Below are 20538 nucleotides of genomic sequence, written 5' to 3'. Positions count from 1 at the left end.
TAAGGTGAAAATGAGGCTTTTATTAAAGTAGGATTTTTTTTTTGGCAATATAAGGGCCAGGCCCCTTTTATATACCTGAAGTGTGAATATTTCATTATTTATTACAGAACATTTTAGAGTTATTTGAATAATAATTAAAGTTCTTGATACGAAATAAAATATGTAGGATCCAAGTAGAATCTTGGAAGAAAACTTTAATTTTTGAAGATTTTTTGAATTCGTCTCCAAATTTTCAATATCTCGAGGTATATAAGAGGTACGACCTTTTGGATGGTCCTACTGGACTCATCATGACAAATTGCATAAAAAATAACCAGACATTGAAAATTGCCAAATGTGTCAATTTTTGGGTCAAAGTTATCAGAGTCCATTGGATATCTAGTAAAAGAATCACAAAAATTAAGTAATAATCCACATTAAATAATTGCTCAATGATATCATAATTAGGACCCTTGTGCACTCATTTAATCAGCTAAGAGCTAACATGACATTAGACTGTGGTATTAACGGGGCAATGCGTAAGTAATTAGATCCAATACATTCTAATTAAAAAGTGTTATTCTTACCTGAAGAAATTTGAAAATTACGTTTTTTTTTGCAATAACTGATTGACCTTAACTTATATATATTAAATTGACACTGTATTATCTTAAAATCTAGCAAGTAGTAAGCAATATCATAATTTGATCCTTAAACATCTGGTGAATAGCTATAAAAGGTGTATATTATAGGCAAGACCTTTATAGTGCTAAGAATAGAGCTTATGTCAGTAAGCTTAGTCACAATATTGAATACTGTAAAAAATACCTCTTCTTCTTTCAACAATATTAATAACGACAGGCTCAATAGGTAGACATTCAATAGGTTTTTTATTAACATTACTAAGGAAATTATCAAAGATGTCGTGGCTCCTGAAGAGTCTTTTGGTAAGTACCTATAAAATTCACATACAACTGTGATTTTCACCTTTTAATAAGGTTAGAGACAAAATTTCAGATCTAAAAAATTAGAGTAGCGACTGCTACTTGCTGAAGTGTTTGCTACTGTACTCAAAAATGCAAAAGTTGTACCGATTATTAAACCTAAAGTATCAAATTATGATGATACCAATTAGATGATACCTAGCCCAAAATAATTAAATTTTCAATTTTGTTTAACTGCCTACAAGAGTGCCTTAATTTTGTATAAATTCCAGGCAGTTAAAATATAAAAAAAATAAAATATTTCTTCTAGGCAAGACCTTTGGGCAGTAGAATTTATAATATGAGAAAAAAATATTCCTTAAGGCCTTTTAATTTTTTTTTCCTGAAAAACATTTGAAAAATAACAAGGCCTAAGTTAATTAATTTTTTAATTTAATTCAACTGCCTGATAAAATGTCTTAATTTTATTTCAATTCTAGGCAGTTAATATATAGGGTGTTTGGCGGAGGGTTAGCCAAACTTGGTGGGCATATAGATAGGCTCAGATAGAAGATATATTCTTAATAAACTTGTATTCTAAAAGTCGCGGGTTTTTTTATATCATTGATTTTGTATTATTTTCAGGATTTTCAAAAAATTATGCCTTTTGACATCTTTAAATTTTTTCAGCATATTTTTCACGTTTTTTTTACATTTTTTGTATTTAGTCTGTAATGTATCCTGAATCTAAAAAAATCAAATAATACCGAAATAATTCGTTTTGAGCTCAAAAAGTTAATACAAGTAGCAAAAAAAGTTATGAAAGGTAACTTTAACTTGACGCAAAAAAAAAACTAAAATCTATCAAGTTGTTCAGGTAGTTTTAAAAACATCTCCAGTTAATACTCTTTTCAATGATATACGATGTGTAACACAAAGCCGACTAACTTGCCACAATTCATGACTTTAAAGGAAAATAAAGTAAAAAAAAATATTTTTTTTAATTTTATGTATTTATTTCAAAATTACAAATTTTGTTGAAACTGCGCTCCTCTGGCTCTTATACATTTCTACTGTCGTAAAGCGAAGTGGCATCTCTTCTCTGACGGTTAGAAAAGCCGCATTGATTCTTTGAATTAAGCGGTCTAGATTGTCAATATCCACCTCGTACACGGGTTCTTTCGCACGTCCCCTTACGTAAAAATCGAGAGGGGTTAAATCAGGGGGACCGTGGAGGCCATGCGATGGGACCTGCTCTTCCGATCCACGAATTGGGAAAAGTATTGTTCAGAAATTCTCTAACGGCGACTCGATAGTGTGCAGAACACCCGTCATTTTGAAAGACGATTGGCAAAAAGATACTTTCATGTGTCCTTAAAAACCACAAATTGTTTCAGACCGAAATATTGAAAATTTTCCGAAATTTTTAGTTTTTTGTATTTTTAAATGGCAAGTGTATTTTTTTTTTATTTTATCTGAAAGTAGATAAAAAAACAAACAAAATGAGACCTGGATGAACCTCCTACGACAATTTTTTGAAGGACAAATTTTAATTGAAAAAAAACGTAATTTTTTTTTTTTAAACTTAATATCTCGGAAAATTTTCAATATTTCGGTCTGAAAAAATTTGTGGTTTTTAAGGACACATGAAAGTATCTTTTTGCCAAGTTTGATCAAAATCAGTGTGTTTGTCCGAAAATGAAAAATAAAAAACAAAAAAATTAAAAAACAGCAATTTTTCGCGATTTTCTTGGAAATTTCGAGGTTATGTCACAAAGTGGCCTCTATAAAAGTTATAGATTTTTTTATTATCTACAACTTTTCCATTATACATTTTTTTTTTTTGACGTCAACTTTCGCCGCAAATCGAAAAGTTTTTCACCCCTTTTCACCCCCCCAAAACTTTACTTCCCTTAACCTGCTCCTGCATGAATTTTTTCCTCGTTCCTGATACCTCCCCAAACCTTTACCCGTCGTTAGTTTCCGGATAACAATTTTTTCCCTAAAAAATATAATTCGCCTAGACTAACTGCCTCCGATCCGATTTTGATCCTCGGTTCTTGAAAATTTAGATGGCCTATTTCCCTTAATTGACGAAAAGTGTTAGCAAAAGTGTTGTGGTGGGGCACACGCCTATTGGGGTATTGCTCCTCATAAATTCTTTATGCTTCTCGCGTACTATTCTTCGGTAGTGTATGCAGCCATTGTGACGATAATGATACGAAAATAAGGAAAGTCACAAAAACAATATAAAAACTCAATTAACAGCAACAATAACAACAGTATTACCAATAACAATAACAACTACAGAAACGAAACAATACTAAATTAACGACTTGGGTACGTAAGAAAGCTAAAAAGTTACACCACGACAAATGACAAATGTCAAATGACAACAACAATATGTAGCCCATATTATTGTTATCACAACAACAATCCCATAGCATGTTCCACGATCTCCTCATTTGACAATTCAAAGAATCGATGCCGCTTTTCAAACTATCAGAAAAGAGATGCGGCTTCGTCTTACGACAGTGGAAATGCGACGGCGACGTAGGGCATGTATTAGAGCCAGGGGAGCGCAGTTTTATTAAAATTTGTAATTTTGAAATAAATACATAAAATTTAAAAAATATTTTTTTTTACTTTATTGTCCTTCAAAGTTATGAATTGTGGCAAGTTAGTCGGCTTTGTGTTACACATTGTATATCATTGAAAAGAGTATTAACTGAAGATATTTTTAAAACTACCTAAACATCTTGATAGATTTTAGTTTTTTTTTGCGTCAAGTTAAAGTTACCTTTCATAACTTTTTTTGCTACTTGTATTAACTTTTTGAGCTCAAAACGAATTATTTCGGTATTATTTGTACTTGATATTGATTTTTTTAGATTCAGGATACATTACAGACTAAATACAAATGTAAAAAAAAACGTGAAAAATATGCTGAAAAAATTTAAAGATGTCAAAAGGCATAATTTTTTGAAAATTATGAAAATAACAGAAAATCAATGATATAAAAAAATCCGAGACTTTTAGAACATAAGTTTATCTCTTCTATCTGAGCCTATCTATATGCTCACCAAGTTTGGCTAACTCTCCGCCAAACACCCTGTATATAAAAAAAATATTTTTTTTCCAGGCAGTTGATTTTATGATTAAGAATAACATATAATCTCCTAACGCTTCTTTTTTTGCCTAAAATACGTTTAAAAAATGACAATGCCCAAGTTAATTAAATTTTCAATTTTGTATAACTACCTACAAGAGTGCCTTAATTTTGTTTAAATTCTAGACAGTTATTATATAAAAGAAATAAAATATTTCTTCTAGGCAGTTGAATTTATAATATGAGAAAAAAATTAATTCTTAAGGCTTTTTCATTTTTTTTCCTGAAAAACATTTAAAAAATAACAAGGCATAAGTTAATTAATTTTTTAATTTAATTCAACCGCCTGGAAGTTTCTTAATTTTATTTCAATTCTAGACAGTTAATATACAAAAGAAATAAAGTAATTTTTTTCCAGGCAGTTGAATTTATAATTAGGAATAAAATATAATTTCTTAAGGCAGCCTTATTTTTTTGCCAGAAACACGTTTAAAAAATTACAACGCCCAATTTAATTAAATTTTCAATTTTGTTTAACTACCTACAAGAGTGCCTTAATTTTATTTAAATTCTAGACAGTTAAAATATAAAAGAAATACAATATTTCTTCTAGGCAGTTGAATTTAAAATATGACAACAAACTATTTCTTAAGGCTTTTTAATTTTTTTCCTGAAAAACGCTTAAAAAAATAACAAGGCCTAAGTTAATTAATTTTTTAATTTTATTCAACTGCCTGGAAAAGTGCCTTAATTTTATTTCAATTCTAGACAGTTAATATATAAAAGAAAAGTCTCTTAATTTTAATTCAATTCTAGGCAGTTAATATACGGGGTGTTTCATTAATGTTGTGAAAAAAATCAGGGGGACTTTCCTCGCTTCAAAATAATAAAATGTCCGCAAATGCTTAATTTCTAAGATAGAGGGTGTTACAGTTTTATTTGTATTTTTGTTTTTTCTTAATAATTTTGGTAGTTATGCAGATATTTGAACGAAAATTAGCATCTGGAGGTCTTTTGATATGAAAAAATTCAAATTTAATATTACGAGGGTTCGCACTTGTTTCCGCTACATACACAGTTTTTTATATCTTAAAAGTGTCATATATTTTTTAGGGTTGCTTAAATTATTTTTTTATTAAAAAAGTAGATTTATCTATTATTTTTACGGAAAAAATGTATCTTGGTCGAAGTCGCTACAAGCCACCGTTTTCGAGATATTTAGACTTAACATAATGAATGCATTACATTTTAAAAGTCACAATAATTGTTAAGTTGTGTGAAAGTCCTTTAAAAAAATCCTAAAGGCAACAGAAATACTAAAAAAATATGTATAAAAAGGCCTGTAACGTATACATACATTTATATCATTACCCAGTACCCATTTATCCATTATAGCGAACGGGTTTAATAACTTTTAAATTTAAATTTTTAAATAGTAACTATAAAAGGGGTATAGGGAAGATCTTTATAGTGCCCAGAATAGAGCTTATAATTCCTATATAAAAAACTCAGATAGGCCAAGGGTCACAATATGGAATATCATAAAGAATAACTCTTTTTCTTTCATCAATGTCAACAACGGCAGGCTCAATAGGTAAACATTTAATACCTTTTAATAAGGTTAGGGTCAAAATTTCAAATCTAAAAAACAGCAAGAGTAGGTATTGCCACTTGCTGGAGTCTTTCCTACTGTACTCACAGATGCAAAAGTTGTACCCATTTTAAAACCTTAAGAACCAACAGATGATGATACCAATTATCGCCCTGTTTCTCTGTTACCAACAATTTTTTCAAAATCTTTGAAACTATATTAATAGATCAAATCTTGCAGGGCAATTTGGGTTTTGTCAGAGGGAATCAATAACGTCAGCTGTTCATAGGTCCCTGAACTTGAGGATGTATTGGACACGTATGCATCCTTCTATGATCTAACCAAAGCGTTTAACTGTGTCTCACACTCAACTTAAAAAAACCAGCTTATCACATTAGAATGTTACTTTTATGACCGAACCCAGTATGTCTACTATAAAGACCAGAAATTTTAAAGAGAACAAGTTTAACATGGGATACCTCGAAGATTGGTGTTAGGACTTTTTTTCTTTTTAACTGACATCAATGACTTCTTTAATGTATAGGAAACTTGTAGGCTTAATATATTTGCAGATGATACCACTATCATAATTTGGTATCATCCCACAGATCAAGTGGAAGATTTTGTATATGAGATTAGGTCAAATGTAATTGATTGGTTTATTGCTAATGGACCTCAATAGATTTAATACCCAAAACCTAACATATCTCAAATTTAAGTGAGTAGCTATCGATAATAATTTTTCTTATAAAGAAACTATCCGGAAAAGTATCTATTTTGACACTTATGGCTATCTACTACTATATTTTCTGTCCCATATGTCTTACGTCATCTTGAATTGAGGATTTAGTGTTTATTCAAGAAGAATTTTTCAATTTCAATGACGATACGGCTGGACTTGATTGTCAAGAGAGGTGATATGTGTTTTCCTGTATTAAATTACTATTATTAAACATTGTATGTGTGTAATACCAATAAATAATTATTTGATATTTTAACATTTTTTCACTCTTTATCGAAGAAAAACAGCTCAAATTTTCTTTAATTTATATATATCTCTTTTCTAGGATTAATCATGAGCCACCTAATAACCAAAAGCAGTTGTACTACATCTTCAATTTCCTAAATATACATACCTACTCTAAGGAATTTAATGAAACTTCACCCACTTTGACTTACTGAAGATGCATTTACATTTTGAAAGAACCGTCAACGCCAAGAGTGATTGTCCGATTTTATCACTTACCTGGATGGGGAAAGTGCCTGATGAATTGCCTGAGGTAAGAAGCTGTCCAGAGAACCTAAAACATCCTTTAAATGCCTGTAGGAATCGAGGAAAATTAATTATTTTTGAAATTTTGGTCGATAATGATTTTTTTCAAAATTTTTCAGGCAGTGGAGGTTGTTTTTCTTTGTTATTTCAACTGCCTGGAAGGATCAATGAAGTATAGATCAATAGGTCAATGAAGTTAATTTTAGATGTATTTATTTATTATTTCAAAGGAATTAAGGATTTTTTTGGTTTTTTCAGGCAATTGAGGTTATGTCTGCTTTTGTTCCAACTAGTTGAATTGAAAATTAGGAGCAACATTTAATTATATGCCTTCTAGTTAACAAAGGTTTAGTTAATTTAATGAAAAAATGCCTTAATTCTATTTTAATTCTAGGCAGTTAAAATATAGTAAAAAATGAAATATTTCTTCCAGGCAGTTGAATTTATAATTAGCGAAAAAACAATTATTTAAGGCTTGTTAATTTTTTTTGACTGAAACACGTTTCAAAAATGACAATGCTCAAATTAATTATTTTTTTGCCTGAAAAATATTTCAAAAATATAAATGCCCTTGTTAATTAATTTTTCAATTTTATTCAACTGCCTGAAAAAGTGCCTTAATTTTATTTAAATTCGACGTGGTTAAAATATAGTGAGAAATGAAATTTAAATTTATAATTAGGACAAAAATATAATTTCTTAAGGCTTCTTATTTTTTTTGCCTAAAACACGTTTGAAAAATAACAATGCTCAAGTTAATTAATTTTCCAATTTTATTTAACTGCCTGGAAAAGTGCCTTAATTTTATTTCAATTTTAGGAAATTAAAATATAGTATGAAATTAAATATTTCTTCCAGGCAGTTGATTTATAATTTAAGAAAAAATTATTTTGCAAGGCTTTTTAATTGTTTTGCCTAAAACAGGTTTGTAAAATGACAATGCCCAAGTTAATTAATTCCTCAATTTTATTCAACTGCCTGGAAAAATGCCTTAATTTAATTTGAATTCTAGGCAGTTAAAATATAGTAAGAAATTAAATATTTCTTCCAGGCAGTTGAATTTATAATTTACGAAAAAATTATATTGCAAGGCTTCTTCAATATAATTGTTTTGCCTAAACAGGTCTGAAAAATGACAATGCTCAAGTTTAATCAATTGTTAAATTTTATTCAACTGCCTGGAAAAGTGCCTTAACTTTATTTGAATTCTAGGCAGTTAAAATATAGTAAGAAATTAAATATTCCTTCCAGGCAATCGAATTTATAATTTAAGAAAACATTATTTGTTAAGGCTTTTTAATTTTTTAAAAATAACAATGCCCAAGTTAATTAATTTTTTAATATTATTCAACTGCCTAGAAAAGTGCATTAATTTTATTTCAATTCTAGGCAGTTAAATTTATGTAAAAAAAAATAATTTCTTAAGGCTTATTAATCTTTTTGCCTAAAACACGTTTAAAAAAATGACAATGAACAAGTTAATTAATTTTTCAATTTTATTCAACTGCCTGGAAAAGTGCCTTAATTTTATTTAAATTCGACGTGGTTAAAATATAGTGAGAAATAAAATTTAAATTTATAATTAGGACAAAAAAATAATTTCTTAAGGCTTCTTATTTTTTTGCCTAAAACACGTTTGAAAAATAACAAGGCTCAAGTTAATTAATTTTCCAATTTTATTCAACTGCCTGAAAAAGTGCCTTAATTTTATTTAAATTCGACGTGGTTAAAATATAGTGAGAAATAAAATTTAAATTTATAATTAGGACAAAAATATAATTTCTTAAGGCTTCTTATTTTTTTTGCCTAAAATACGTTTGAAAAATAACAAGGCTCAAGTTAATTAATTTTTCAATTTTATTTATCTGCCTGGAAAAGTGCCTTAGTTTTATTTCAATTTTAGGCAATTAAAATATAGTAAGAAATTAAATATTTCTTCCAGGCAGTTGATTTATAATTTAAGAAAAAAATATTTTGCAAGGCTTTTAAAATTGTTTTGCCTAAAACAGGTTTGTAAAATGACAATGCCCAAGTTAATTAATTCCTCAATTTTATTCAACTGCCTGGAAAAATGCCTTAATTTAATTTGAATTCTAGGCAGTTAAAATATAGTAAGAAATTAAATATTTCTTCCAGGCAGTTGAATTTATAATTTACGAAAAAATTATATTGCAAGGCTTCTTCAATATAATTGTTTTGTCTAAACAGGTCTGAAAAATGACAATGCTCAAGTTTAATCAATTGTTAAATTTTATTCAACTGCCTGGAAAAGTGCCTTAACTTTATTTGAATTCTAGGCAGTTAAAATATAGTAAGAAATTAAATATTCCTTCCAGGCAATCGAATTTATAATTTAAGAAAAAATTATTTGTTAAGGCTTTTTAATTTTTTTGCCTGAAAAACATTTGAAAAATAGCAATACCCAAGTTAATTAATTTTTTAATATTATTCAACTGCCTAGAAAAGTGCATTAATTTTATTTCAATTCTAGGCAGTTGAATTTATGTAAAAAAAAATTATTTCTTAAGGCTTATTAATCTTTTTGCCTAAAACACGTTTGGAAAAATGACAATGAACAAGTTAATTAATTTTTTAATTTTATTCAACTGCCTGAAAAAGTGCCTTAATTTTATTTAAATTCGACGTGGTTAAAATATAGTGAGAAATGAAATTTAAATTTATAATTAGGACAAAAAAATAATTTCTTAAGGCTTCTTATTTTTTTGCCTAAAACACGTTTGAAAAATAACAAGGCTCAAGTTAATTAATTTTCCAAGTTTATTCAACTGCCTGAAAAAGTGCCTTAATTTTATTTAAATTCGACGTGGTTAAAATATAGTGAGAAATGAAATTTAAATTTATAATTAGGACAAAAAAATAATTTCTTAAGGCTTCTTATTTTTTTTGCCTAAAACACGTTTGAAAAATAACAAGGCTCAAGTTAATTAATTTTCCAATTTTATTTAACTGCCTAGAAAAGTGCCTGAGTTTTATTTCAATTTTAGGCAATTAAAATATAGTAAGAAATTAAATATTTCTTTCAGGCAGTTGATTTATAATTTAAGAAAAAAATATTTTGCAAGGCTTTTAAAATTGTTTTGCCTAAAACAGGTTTGTAAAATGACAATGCCCAAATTAATTAATTCCTCAATTTTATTCAACTGCCTGGAAAAATGCCTTAATTAATTTTGAATTCTAGGCAGTTAAAATATAGTAAGAAATTAAATATTTCTTCCAGGCAGTTGAATTTATAATTTACGAAAAAATTATATTGCAAGGCTTCTTCAATATAATTGTTTTGCCTAAACAGGTCTGAAAAATGACAATGCTCAAGTTTAATCAATTGTTAAATTTTTTTTCAACTGCCTGGAAAAGTGCCTTAACTTTATTTTAATTCTAGGCAGTTAAAATATAGTAAAAAATTAAATATTCCTTCCAGGCAATCGAATTTATAATTTAAGAAAAAATTATTTGTTAAGACTTTTTAATTTTTTTGCCTGAAAAACATTTGAAAAATAACAATGCCCAAGTTAATTAATTTGTTAATATTATTCAACTGCCTAGAAAAGTGCATTAATTTTATTTCAATTCTAGGCAGTTGAATTTATGTAAAAAAAAATTATTTCTTAAGGCTTATTAATCTTTTTGCCTAAAACACGTTTGGAAAAATGACAATGAACAAGTTAATTAATTTTTTAATTTTATTCAACTGCCTGGAAAAGTGTCTTAATTTTATTTTAATTCTAGGCAGTTAAAATATAAAAGAAATAAAATTATTTGTTTTAGGCAGCTAAATTTATATTTATAATCTAAATTATTCTATATATTCAGTACCTTAAAATGATATTTCGTAGTACCAGATATTTGGAACCCCATTTGACCTTTGAACCACGATTTTTTTTTTAAAAGTTGTTGGTTTTTTTATTTAACTTCTGTAGTTGGAAATTTGTTGTCAAATTGGGCGATTGCTTAAAATCATAAAAATTCATTTCCTTATTTAACTTCTCAAATATTCAATGCCCGAATATATTAAAAAAAAAAACAATGCGTAAGTTAATAATTAATTTGTCAATTTTACTTAACTGCCTTGAAAAATGACTTAATTTTGTTTCACTTCCAGGCAGTTAAGGCAATTTAAAGAAAAAAATTTATAAACCTCTGGTAAAAGATAGAAATGAAAATATTTCTTCTGGAAAAGTGGAAAAAAAGTGGCACATTTGCATTTCTGAAAATAGCATATTTTTTAGGGTACTTTTTTTTAATTGCTTGGAAAAATTTAAAAAAAAAAACCGTCTAAATGCATGGCACTGTAAAGAAATATAAGCGTTTAAATACAAATTTTTAATTAATTAATTTTTTTAATTAGTTTTTCAGGCACTTGAGGTCGTTTATTTAAAATTTCGATACAAAAAATATATAATATATTAATACAAAATAAAAAAAGAAATTATAAATTTAAAGATAATTCTGATTTTAGCAAACATATCTAAAGCAATTAACGTTTTTCTTGATTGTTTACTTTGTACTGTCAATGAAAAGTACGCAAAATACGTCTGTATAAATCTAAAGAGAGTTTTAAAAGCCTGGAAGTAATAATTTAAACATTTTCGAATATTTTTTTTAATTTTCCAGGGAGTCAAGGTAATTTTTCTTGATTATTTCAACTCTCTGGCAAGAACAATTAAATATTTCAAATGTCTAGGAAAATAAGTAACTTTTATACTTATGAAATATTTTAGATATTTTTAAGGCAATCAACATTTTCTTATTAAGATTTAGGCAGTTAATCCTTTTTTTCCTTTTCACTTTTAAGTGCCTAAAAATAAAAATAAAAAGTACCTGAATTTCAGGTTTTTTCCTATTTTTTTAAAAGTTTTTCTGATTTTGTTCTTTTTTTCCAGGATAATAAGGTAATTTTTTTTTCCTCCCCAAATTCCTAAAAGTATAAGTGAATTTGTAATTTTGAAGAAATTTTGGACAATTTACTAACAATAATTAGTCTTTAAAAGTTTTCTAGGCAGTCCAGGTATTTTTTCCATTTATTTCGACTGTAGCAATTAAACACTAGAAATTATTTGAAATATTTTAAAGGATAAAATGAATTATTTTAGAAACTCGATTGATCATTTTAAGGGAAATAACGTATTTTTCTAATTTTCCGAAGCAGTTCAGGTTTTCTATTTATTTTTTTAATAACTGCCTGGGAGAGTAGAAAAATTACACTTGGCTGTTATTTTTGAGGTTTTTACATAAATAACTAATTTTTTTCAGGCAGTTAAAAGAAAAATTACAAAAACGGTTTTTGCCAAAGTAATTTTTATGCACAAAAGACATTTTTGTATAGGTGAAAGACTGCCTGGAAAAATCTATAAAAAATCCTTCAAATGCCTGAAAGAATAAAAAAAAGGTATTTCAACTAGGAGGAATAAAGTCAAATTATTATCTTGTCGAAATTTTTGGGCATTTATAATTTTTTTAAATTATTCCAGACAGTTGAGGTTATTTTTTTTAACTGCCTGGAAGGTAACAAAATTCCTTGCACCTTTAGATTTGAGGTAAATAACTAATTTTTAATCCAACTGCCTGGAAAAATGAATGAAAATTATTTTAGAGAAGTTTTTGAAAAAATTTCACCAATAATATATTTCTTGAATTTTTCCAGGCATTTGAGAACATCAATTTTCCAACTGCTAGGAAAATTTAATTAAGTTTCAAGTTATAAAATTTTAATTTTAAAAAACTTTTTGATACTTTCAATTATCAATAGTATTGTATTTATTGATTTATTCAATTTTTCTAGACAGTTCACGTCATTGTTTTCCCTTTCACTTTCCAAACACCTAATCTTATTACATATAGGCAAACGTAGCAAGCGGTACGTAAGCTCCTTAATGGCTTAACACACCATTTAAGATATCGAATTTTCTATGGAAAATTAACTTCTTTGTTTCCATTATAACCTCATAGGAAATTCCGTGTTTTAATCAAGCCAAATGGACGATATGTTATATAAAATTTTATGTGGCGTAAAAGTAGTGTTTTCAGAAAAAAAAATTATATATGTGCCCTAAGGCGCCGGATACACACAATAAAGTCATAAAATAAGGGTCTGGATAAGCATTTTATGTTCCCTGTAGTCCGATTAATCCTAAAATGGGGGTCGATGGATGATAGTTAACCTAGAAACCTCACGGTTGGGAGGTAAGAGATCTTGAGAAACAGGTTATAAAAGTTGAAGGGTGTTTATAAAATGAGGGTTTCTTTCTTGTAATTTATTTATAAATGATATGTGATAAACTTCCTGGAACATCCTGGCTAGCACTAAAAAGAAGTATGCTCCTTTCGGGTCTTTTTTCCTATCGGTTTTTTATTTGTTCTGATTAAAAAGAGGAAAACATTATGCCCCTTTAGTGTACTTTCCAGACGTTTGATCCTTTATTAATTTGATTTTGAGTGATAACTACCCATACTGCTAAAAGTCTTTAAAATTATTACTTTTGTAGGAATTTCGAGTATTTCGTCATTTTTTGTCAAATGTGTAAACCGAATAAAAAACATCCGGTATTGGGGCACATTAATTTTACAAAAAAACACTAGGAAGCATGTTGGTGGAATAAAGTTTAATCTACAATTTGGGTCTCTAGAGAATTTTTTGTCTAATTAATGGGACATCAAATACATAAGGTCTTGAGTCATATTGGTCCAGATACCTGGAAAACCGTTGCTTCTGCAACCAAAAAAATTAAAATATTCTAATTAGTTACCTATTTATCTAAGGTTCTTAAAAATTACGGGAAAATGATAATTATTTCACTCTTCCAGGAAGTAAGAAAAAAAAATAACCTCCAGTGCCTGAAAATATTAGAAAAAGACATTAAATACCGTAAGATCAGCAAAAATAGTTTCAAATACTACATTTTTTTTTACTTATGTAGATATATTTAATTGATTTTATCTCTACAAAAAAAAAATAATTTTTAAAGTAAGACAAGCATTTAGAACAATGAGGTTGAGTCAAACTACTTACAAAAAAACACTTAAATAATTGGTCGTGTTTAGTTACTTAATCTAGCAGCGTGAAGATGGTCAAATGTGAACAGAAACGTTGGCCTTTTAAATGTGAATAATTGTTCATTTATTATTGTGATAAAAATACAGCGGTCCAACTATAGTCGACCGCGGGACCCTTTTTACTTTCCGCAATATCTAATTGGTCTACTGCAATTACCAGCTCGCGTCTATAAAGGCTGGACATGTTTGTTTTATTCTTTCAAGTATTCTATATTGTTCCTCCTAGGGAGTTGAAATAAATGATAAAAATTACTTAGAGTATCTGGAAAATTAAAATTTTTTCTCCAGGCATTTGAGGGTTTTTTAGGATTTTCCAGTCGGCTAATTGAAAGGAAAGAAACAATAAAAATGACCTAAGCTGCCTGGACAAAATAGTTATATCTACCTGAAATTCAAAAGCGTCTAGAAAATTATAATTTTGTTATTCTTCTAAGCAGTTGGAGAAAGAACTTTAATTAATTAATTCGTCTCATGGAAGCTAGTTTTTCTTTAATCCATTAAATTTGTCCTTTAAATTAAGACAAAAAAAACGCAAAATCAATAGTACTTACCTTCCAAGTTCCATTTGGGGAATCGGTGAAATTATCTTTTTAAAATCCTTTAAATGCCTGAAATAACTTAAAGAAAAATCCAGGTAATTAACAGCCACATCAACTGCCTGGAAAAATCAATAAAATACGCTTAAGTCTTGGACGAATGGGCAAAGGAGAAAAAATCTGGGAAACTATAGTTTTTTTAAATTTTTCCAAACAATCACTTCTTCAGTTTTCTGAGAAGAAGTATTGACTGAAATATACAAATAAAGGGTTGAAAATCTGGAAAGCATAAAAAATCACTTCCATGCAGCTTAGTTCAATACAGAGTGCTTTTAAAGTTGAGTCATTTATTTTAACACCTTGTAGAGCTCGTCATAAGCATAAGAAAGGTAGTTCATCTGTATTAAGTAAAATAGTTATCCTTTTTGCAAAAATTAAGTCGCAAGAATATTCAATGCACTTTTTCCGAGGTTGAAATAGTCCTACCGAAAAAAGTCACAAGACGTTAAGTCTGGGTATCTGGGAGGCCAAGAAATAAGTCCATTGCACCCTATCCATCTATTCGGAAACTCATTCTTTAGTTGTTCATGAACTTCTCGTCTTCTAGGATGATCTTCAGGTTGTAGTGCTTTTACTCGTTGATAATAATAAGGATGATACGGTCCTTGTATTGTCTTCCATACATTATCATAATAAACTTTAACTTGAGCTGCTGCTCTAGTACTCATTATTGCATCTTCTTCAACCATTTTCAAAATATCTTCCTCATGTTGTAACATTTCAGGTTGAGCACCTCTTCCAGCATGGCCTCCTTGTTGTTCTTTTAAATATCCTGTGTGACACTAGTCTAAGCTACACATGGTTTTTCAACTATGGCTTTTTTTTAATTGTCCAGGCTATTAGTCCTTCAGATTTCTGGAAAATCAGAAACAAAAACCATTACCTGAAACATAAATAAAAGTAAAGTAAGTAAAATAAATGTAAAGTGGTAATTTGTGTGGGGTGGGTCGGAGGGTAAGGATAGGGTTAAGAACAAACGGTTTTTTTGCAGAAAAAAATTGTTTTTGAAGAAAATTATAGATGATCATTAATCCACCTTTCCAGATCAATTTGTATTCCAAAAACTCTGGAATGGCTTTAAAGAGTCCTTTGATCTGCACTATGTGAGTTAATAGATGATCTCTTTGGACATTCAGATTGACTTTGTCACTCTAGTAAAAAATAACGATGATTTACGAAAAGTTTCTGATACTACAACCCAACCAGAGAATAAAGAGGAATTAAAAATTGTGGAATTACATTTAACAAAAACAGGGAAGCAGTGCTTTTTGTATTTAAATTTGTCGATGTCTGACAAAATATTAAGGATGTGAAGAGCCTGGATGTATTTTGTAATTATTTTCATTCCAAGTATACGATATATTTTTTTCAGATTTCATTTCTTCTAAGCATTCGACGTTATTGTGGATTTTTAAGTTTAAAAGCAATTTTCAGGTGTTCAGGCTTCCTAGTTCTTATTACTTTCACTATTTTACCTTCTGCTATTAAACTTGTCTTTCAAACATATCATTTGTTTATCTTTCCAGACATTTTTAAATTCGAAAATCTCTGGAAAGCCCTTAAAGAGCACTTCAAATTTGGAGTAGGATTGTGATTCTCCTTTAAGTCTTTATTCTTGCCTTACCACTCAATGGATTGGTTAAAGATTATAGATTTTTATCGCTTTAGTTTCAGCTGATTCTGTCCTTTTATTATAACCAAAAATGATCTTCAGATTGTAATGCTTGTACTCGTTGATAATGATAAGGATGATACTGTTCTTGTCGTATTGTCTTCCACACTTTGCCATGATAAACTTTAACTTGAGCTGCTGCTCCAGTACTCATTGTTGCGATTTTTCAACTATGGTTTTTTTTTAATATCCAGGCTATTAGTCCTTCAGGTTTCTGGAAAATCAGAGACAAGAATCATTACCTGAAACATAAAATAAAAGGATTAAAAATCCGAAAAGCATAAAAAATCACTTCCAGCCAGTTGATATCCCTTTTCAATCTACCTGTAAAACTCATCTCTCTTTTTCTACTTGGCAAAGTGCAAGCTGCAACCCACTTTCTCACCTTGACTTAACAAGCGAATCAATACTTTCTTTCCCTCCTCTCCCAAGATCTTCCTATGACTGATTGCACCGTTGAAAACCAACAAAAAACCCATCGATCTGCTCGTAAATCACCCCTTTTTACAACCATCCCTGCAATTTCACCAAAACCTATCGTTAGGGCACACGATTCCGTGCCAAAATCACCTGGTTTTTTTCCTGCTGCACAAAAAGGGAACGAACAGATGGTCGTATTAATAAAATACGGGGAATTCGTATGCACCAATTGGCATTTTCCACTGACTATGCTATATTGAACCGGTAATTACTGTTAAAAGGGCAATATTCCGCTCGTAGATTTTGCCAGGAAATTATCTGCTAACGTGCAGGAAGTTGGATGTTGGATGAAAGGGGGGGCGATTAAAGGGTGAAGTGTGAGTATATAGAGGGACAATTTTATATGGAAAAAGTCACTAATGGATTTTTAAATTAAATAATTACGTTTGGTGGAAATTAGTCATAAAAAATATCCAGGTCGTGATTAACATTCAGTCCGTCTTGACTTTCCAGTGAGATTTTTAAGAAAAGGTATCATTTAACCACCTTTCCAGACCAATTTGAATTCCGAAATCTCTGGAATGGCTTTAAAGAGTCCTTTGATCTGTACTATTTGGGCCAATTAGTGATCTCTTTGGACATTTAGATTGACTTTGTCATTTTGATAAGAAAATCACAATGATTTATGAAGAGTTTTACTGGTACCAGATAATCCATACCAGGAAATTGAAAAAAAAGAACATACATTTTTTTTCTACTTTCAAGAAATTGGAAATACGCGTTTTCCAAGCAATAAGGTGGTTTCATCTCTAAGTATTCCACGCTATTATGGATTTTTAGCTTGAAAAACAATTTTTAGTTCTTACTTTCGGTATTTAACCTCCTGCTAGTAAAATTGTCTTTTATCAAATCGATCATTTGTCTACCTTTCCAGACAATTTTGAAATCAAGAATCTCTGGAAAGGCATTAAAGATTACTCCCAATTTGGACTATGGTTGTAATTCACCCTTATGTCTTTCTTCTTGCCTTACTTCTTAAAGGATTAGCCAGAAATTATAGATTCTTATGACTTTAATCCCAGGTTCTTCTAGTCTTTTATTATTAAAAAAAAATGGTTAAAATCTCGATTTCTGCGGCATCTTTCTTCCCAACTATTCCCTTTTTTAATAGTTAAACTTCTTCCAGAAACATAAGCTAGTTTATTGGGAGCTTTTACGATTTTTGGAGTCTGAGATTAGTTTGCATTTTGTACCTTGCCTTCTACACTCTTTGCTTCATTTACTAAATATTTCTATTAGAGTACAAATACATGTGTAACAAGTCAGCCTTTTAGGAAATTAATTGTATATTCTATGTAAACATTCATCAATTTTCAGTTCTTCCCTTCCCTGGTTGATCCAGGTCTTGATCAACATTCAGTACTTCATGGCTTTCCGGTGAGATTTTTTTTAAATGTTTCATTTAACCACCTTTCCAGATTAATTTGTATTCAAAAATCTCTGGTATAGCTTTAAAGAATCCTTTGTTTTGCGTTCTTTGAATCAATAAATATTCTGTTTAAGTATTTAGATTGACTTTAACACTCTGGTAAGAAAACAACGATGATTTATGAAGAGTTTCACCAGTACTACGAGTACAACCTAATAGAATCCAACCAGGGAGAAACAGGAATTTAAAAAATACATAGAATAAAAATAGGAGGACAGCGAGACTTCTTGTACCTTGTTTTTCATCAAATCGATCATTTGTCTACCTTTCCAGTCAATTTTGAATTCGAAAATCTCTGGAAAGGCATTAAAGATTACTCCCAATTTGGACTATGATTGTAATTCACCCTTATGTCTTTCTTCTTGCCTTACTTCTTAAAGGATTAGCCAGAGATTATAGATTCTTATGACTTTAATCCCAGGTTCTTCTAGTCTTTTATTATTAAAAAAAAAATTGTTAAAATCTCGATTTCTACGGCATCTTTCTTCTCAACTATTCCCTTAAGAATTGACTTTTTTAATAGTTAAACTTCTTCCAGAAACACAAGCTAGTTTATTGAGAGCTTTTACGATTTTTGGAGTCGTAAATTTTGTACTTTGCCTTCTACACTCTTTGCTTCATTTACTAAGTATTTCTATTAGAGTACAAAAACATTCATCAATTTTCAATTCTTGTTCCTTTCCCGAGATGATCCAGGTCGTGACCAACATTCAGTACTTCATGACTTTCCGGCGAGATTTTTTTTAAATGTTTCATTTAACCACCTTTCCAGATTAATTTGTATTCAAAAATCTCTGGAATAGCTTCAAAGAATCCTTTGTTTTGCGTTCTTTGAATCAATTAATATTCTGTTTGGATATTTAGATTGACTTTAACACTCTGGTAAGAAAACAACGATGATTTATGAAGAGTTTCACCAGTACTACGAGTACAACCTAATAGAATCCAACCAGGGAGAAACAGGAATTGAAAAAATACATAGAATAAAAATAGGAGGACAGCGAGACTTCTTGTACCTAGATTTATTTTTTAACAGAGATATGTGGCAAAATATGAGTAGTAGTAAAGATGGGGGAGCAATATTCCCCACCCTTATATCTCCACTTGCAATGAGACCTTACTGAAAGGAAGTCACTCTTCCAGGGACTTAAGAATACTTATCCAATTACCACCTTTCCAGAACATTTTGTAGATTATATAAGGAATCCAGCGTAAATTTAAACTGGAAATCATCTTTTTTTTAATTTTTCTACTTTATCTTCAGAACAATTTAATTTTTTGGGTTCTTCAATCAATTTTAAAATCAACAAACATTCTGGAAATTTCAATTCCGAATACTTTCTTATTTTTTCTATGGGTTTTGAACGTGATTCTGGTAAATTTTCGGAAACTTTTCTAACCAAACGATGGTTAAATAAACGTTTATTTTTGGTTTGTTGTATACTATTTAAAGACGTTTATAAAATTCGTTTAATGGATTGAGATTTTTTTTTTAAATAACTTTACTACCAATGAAGATTTGTGTACTATATTCCATTTTTACACTATAAGATATATACGTGAATGAAAAGTATATCGTATTCTACACAATAAAAACCAAACTCGAAAACTTTAAGGTTATGTGAGAAAAGTATAAATACAAAAACTATAGATTATTTATTACGTGTAATTTCCTTAAAAAGAATTTTTTTCTCAGACAAATCACTGCTATAGTTGAGAAGAAAAATGCAGTAGAGCTCCAAAGAAACCCGTATTTCACTCATTTTTGGTTATCATAAAAAGGACAGAATCAGCTGGAAGTAAAGTGATAAAAATCTATAATGTTTGACTAATCCATTGAGTAGTAAGGCAAGAAGAAAGACTTAAAGGAGAATCACAATCCTACTCCCAATTTGAAGTGCTCTTTAAGCGCTTTCCAGAGATTTTCGAATTCAAAATTGTCTGGAAAGATAAACAAATGAAATGTTTTAAAGACAAGTTTAATAGCAGAAGGTAAAATAGTGAAAATAATAAGAACTTAGGAAGCCTGAAGACCTGAAAATTGTTTTCAAACTTAAAAAACCACAATAACGTCGAATGCTTAGAAAAAATGAAATCTGACTGCCTGGGAATTTCGTTAGATTATTTTCAATTTCTTGAAAACAGAAAAAAATATATCGCATGCCTGGAACAAAAATAATTTAATTTAGACAAATTTAAGCACAAAAAACCACTGTTCCCCTGTTTTTGTTAAATGTAATTCTACAATTTTTAATTCCTGTTTATTCTCTGGTTGAGTTGTAGTATCAGAAACTCTTCGTAAATCAGGGTTGTTCTTTACTAAAGTGACAAAGTCAATCTGAATGTGCAAAGAGATCATCTATTAATTCACAGAGTGCAGATCAAAGGACTCTTTAAACCAATTCCAGAGTTTTT

General features: G+C 29.3%; 1 protein-coding gene across 2 annotated transcripts in view; it reads left to right on the top strand.

Moving 5' to 3' along the window:
- LOC126734289 (tubby-related protein 4) overlaps nucleotides 1-20538 on the top strand; it is a 54605-nt gene that overhangs the window by 154 nt on the left and 33913 nt on the right. For both annotated transcript variants that reach the window (XM_050437847.1, XM_050437846.1), the window contains exon 2: nucleotides 6670-6882. In XM_050437847.1, coding sequence (XP_050293804.1) covers nucleotides 6787-6882 — 96 coding nt within the window. In that variant the 5' untranslated portion in view covers nucleotides 6670-6786. The remainder of the gene's footprint in view (nucleotides 1-6669; nucleotides 6883-20538) is intronic.

The sequence above is a fragment of the Anthonomus grandis genome, chromosome 3, assembly GCF_022605725.1.
Source record: "Anthonomus grandis grandis chromosome 3, icAntGran1.3, whole genome shotgun sequence".
NCBI lineage: Eukaryota > Metazoa > Arthropoda > Insecta > Coleoptera > Curculionidae > Anthonomus > Anthonomus grandis.
This window is presented reverse-complemented; position numbering and strand designations above follow the sequence as displayed.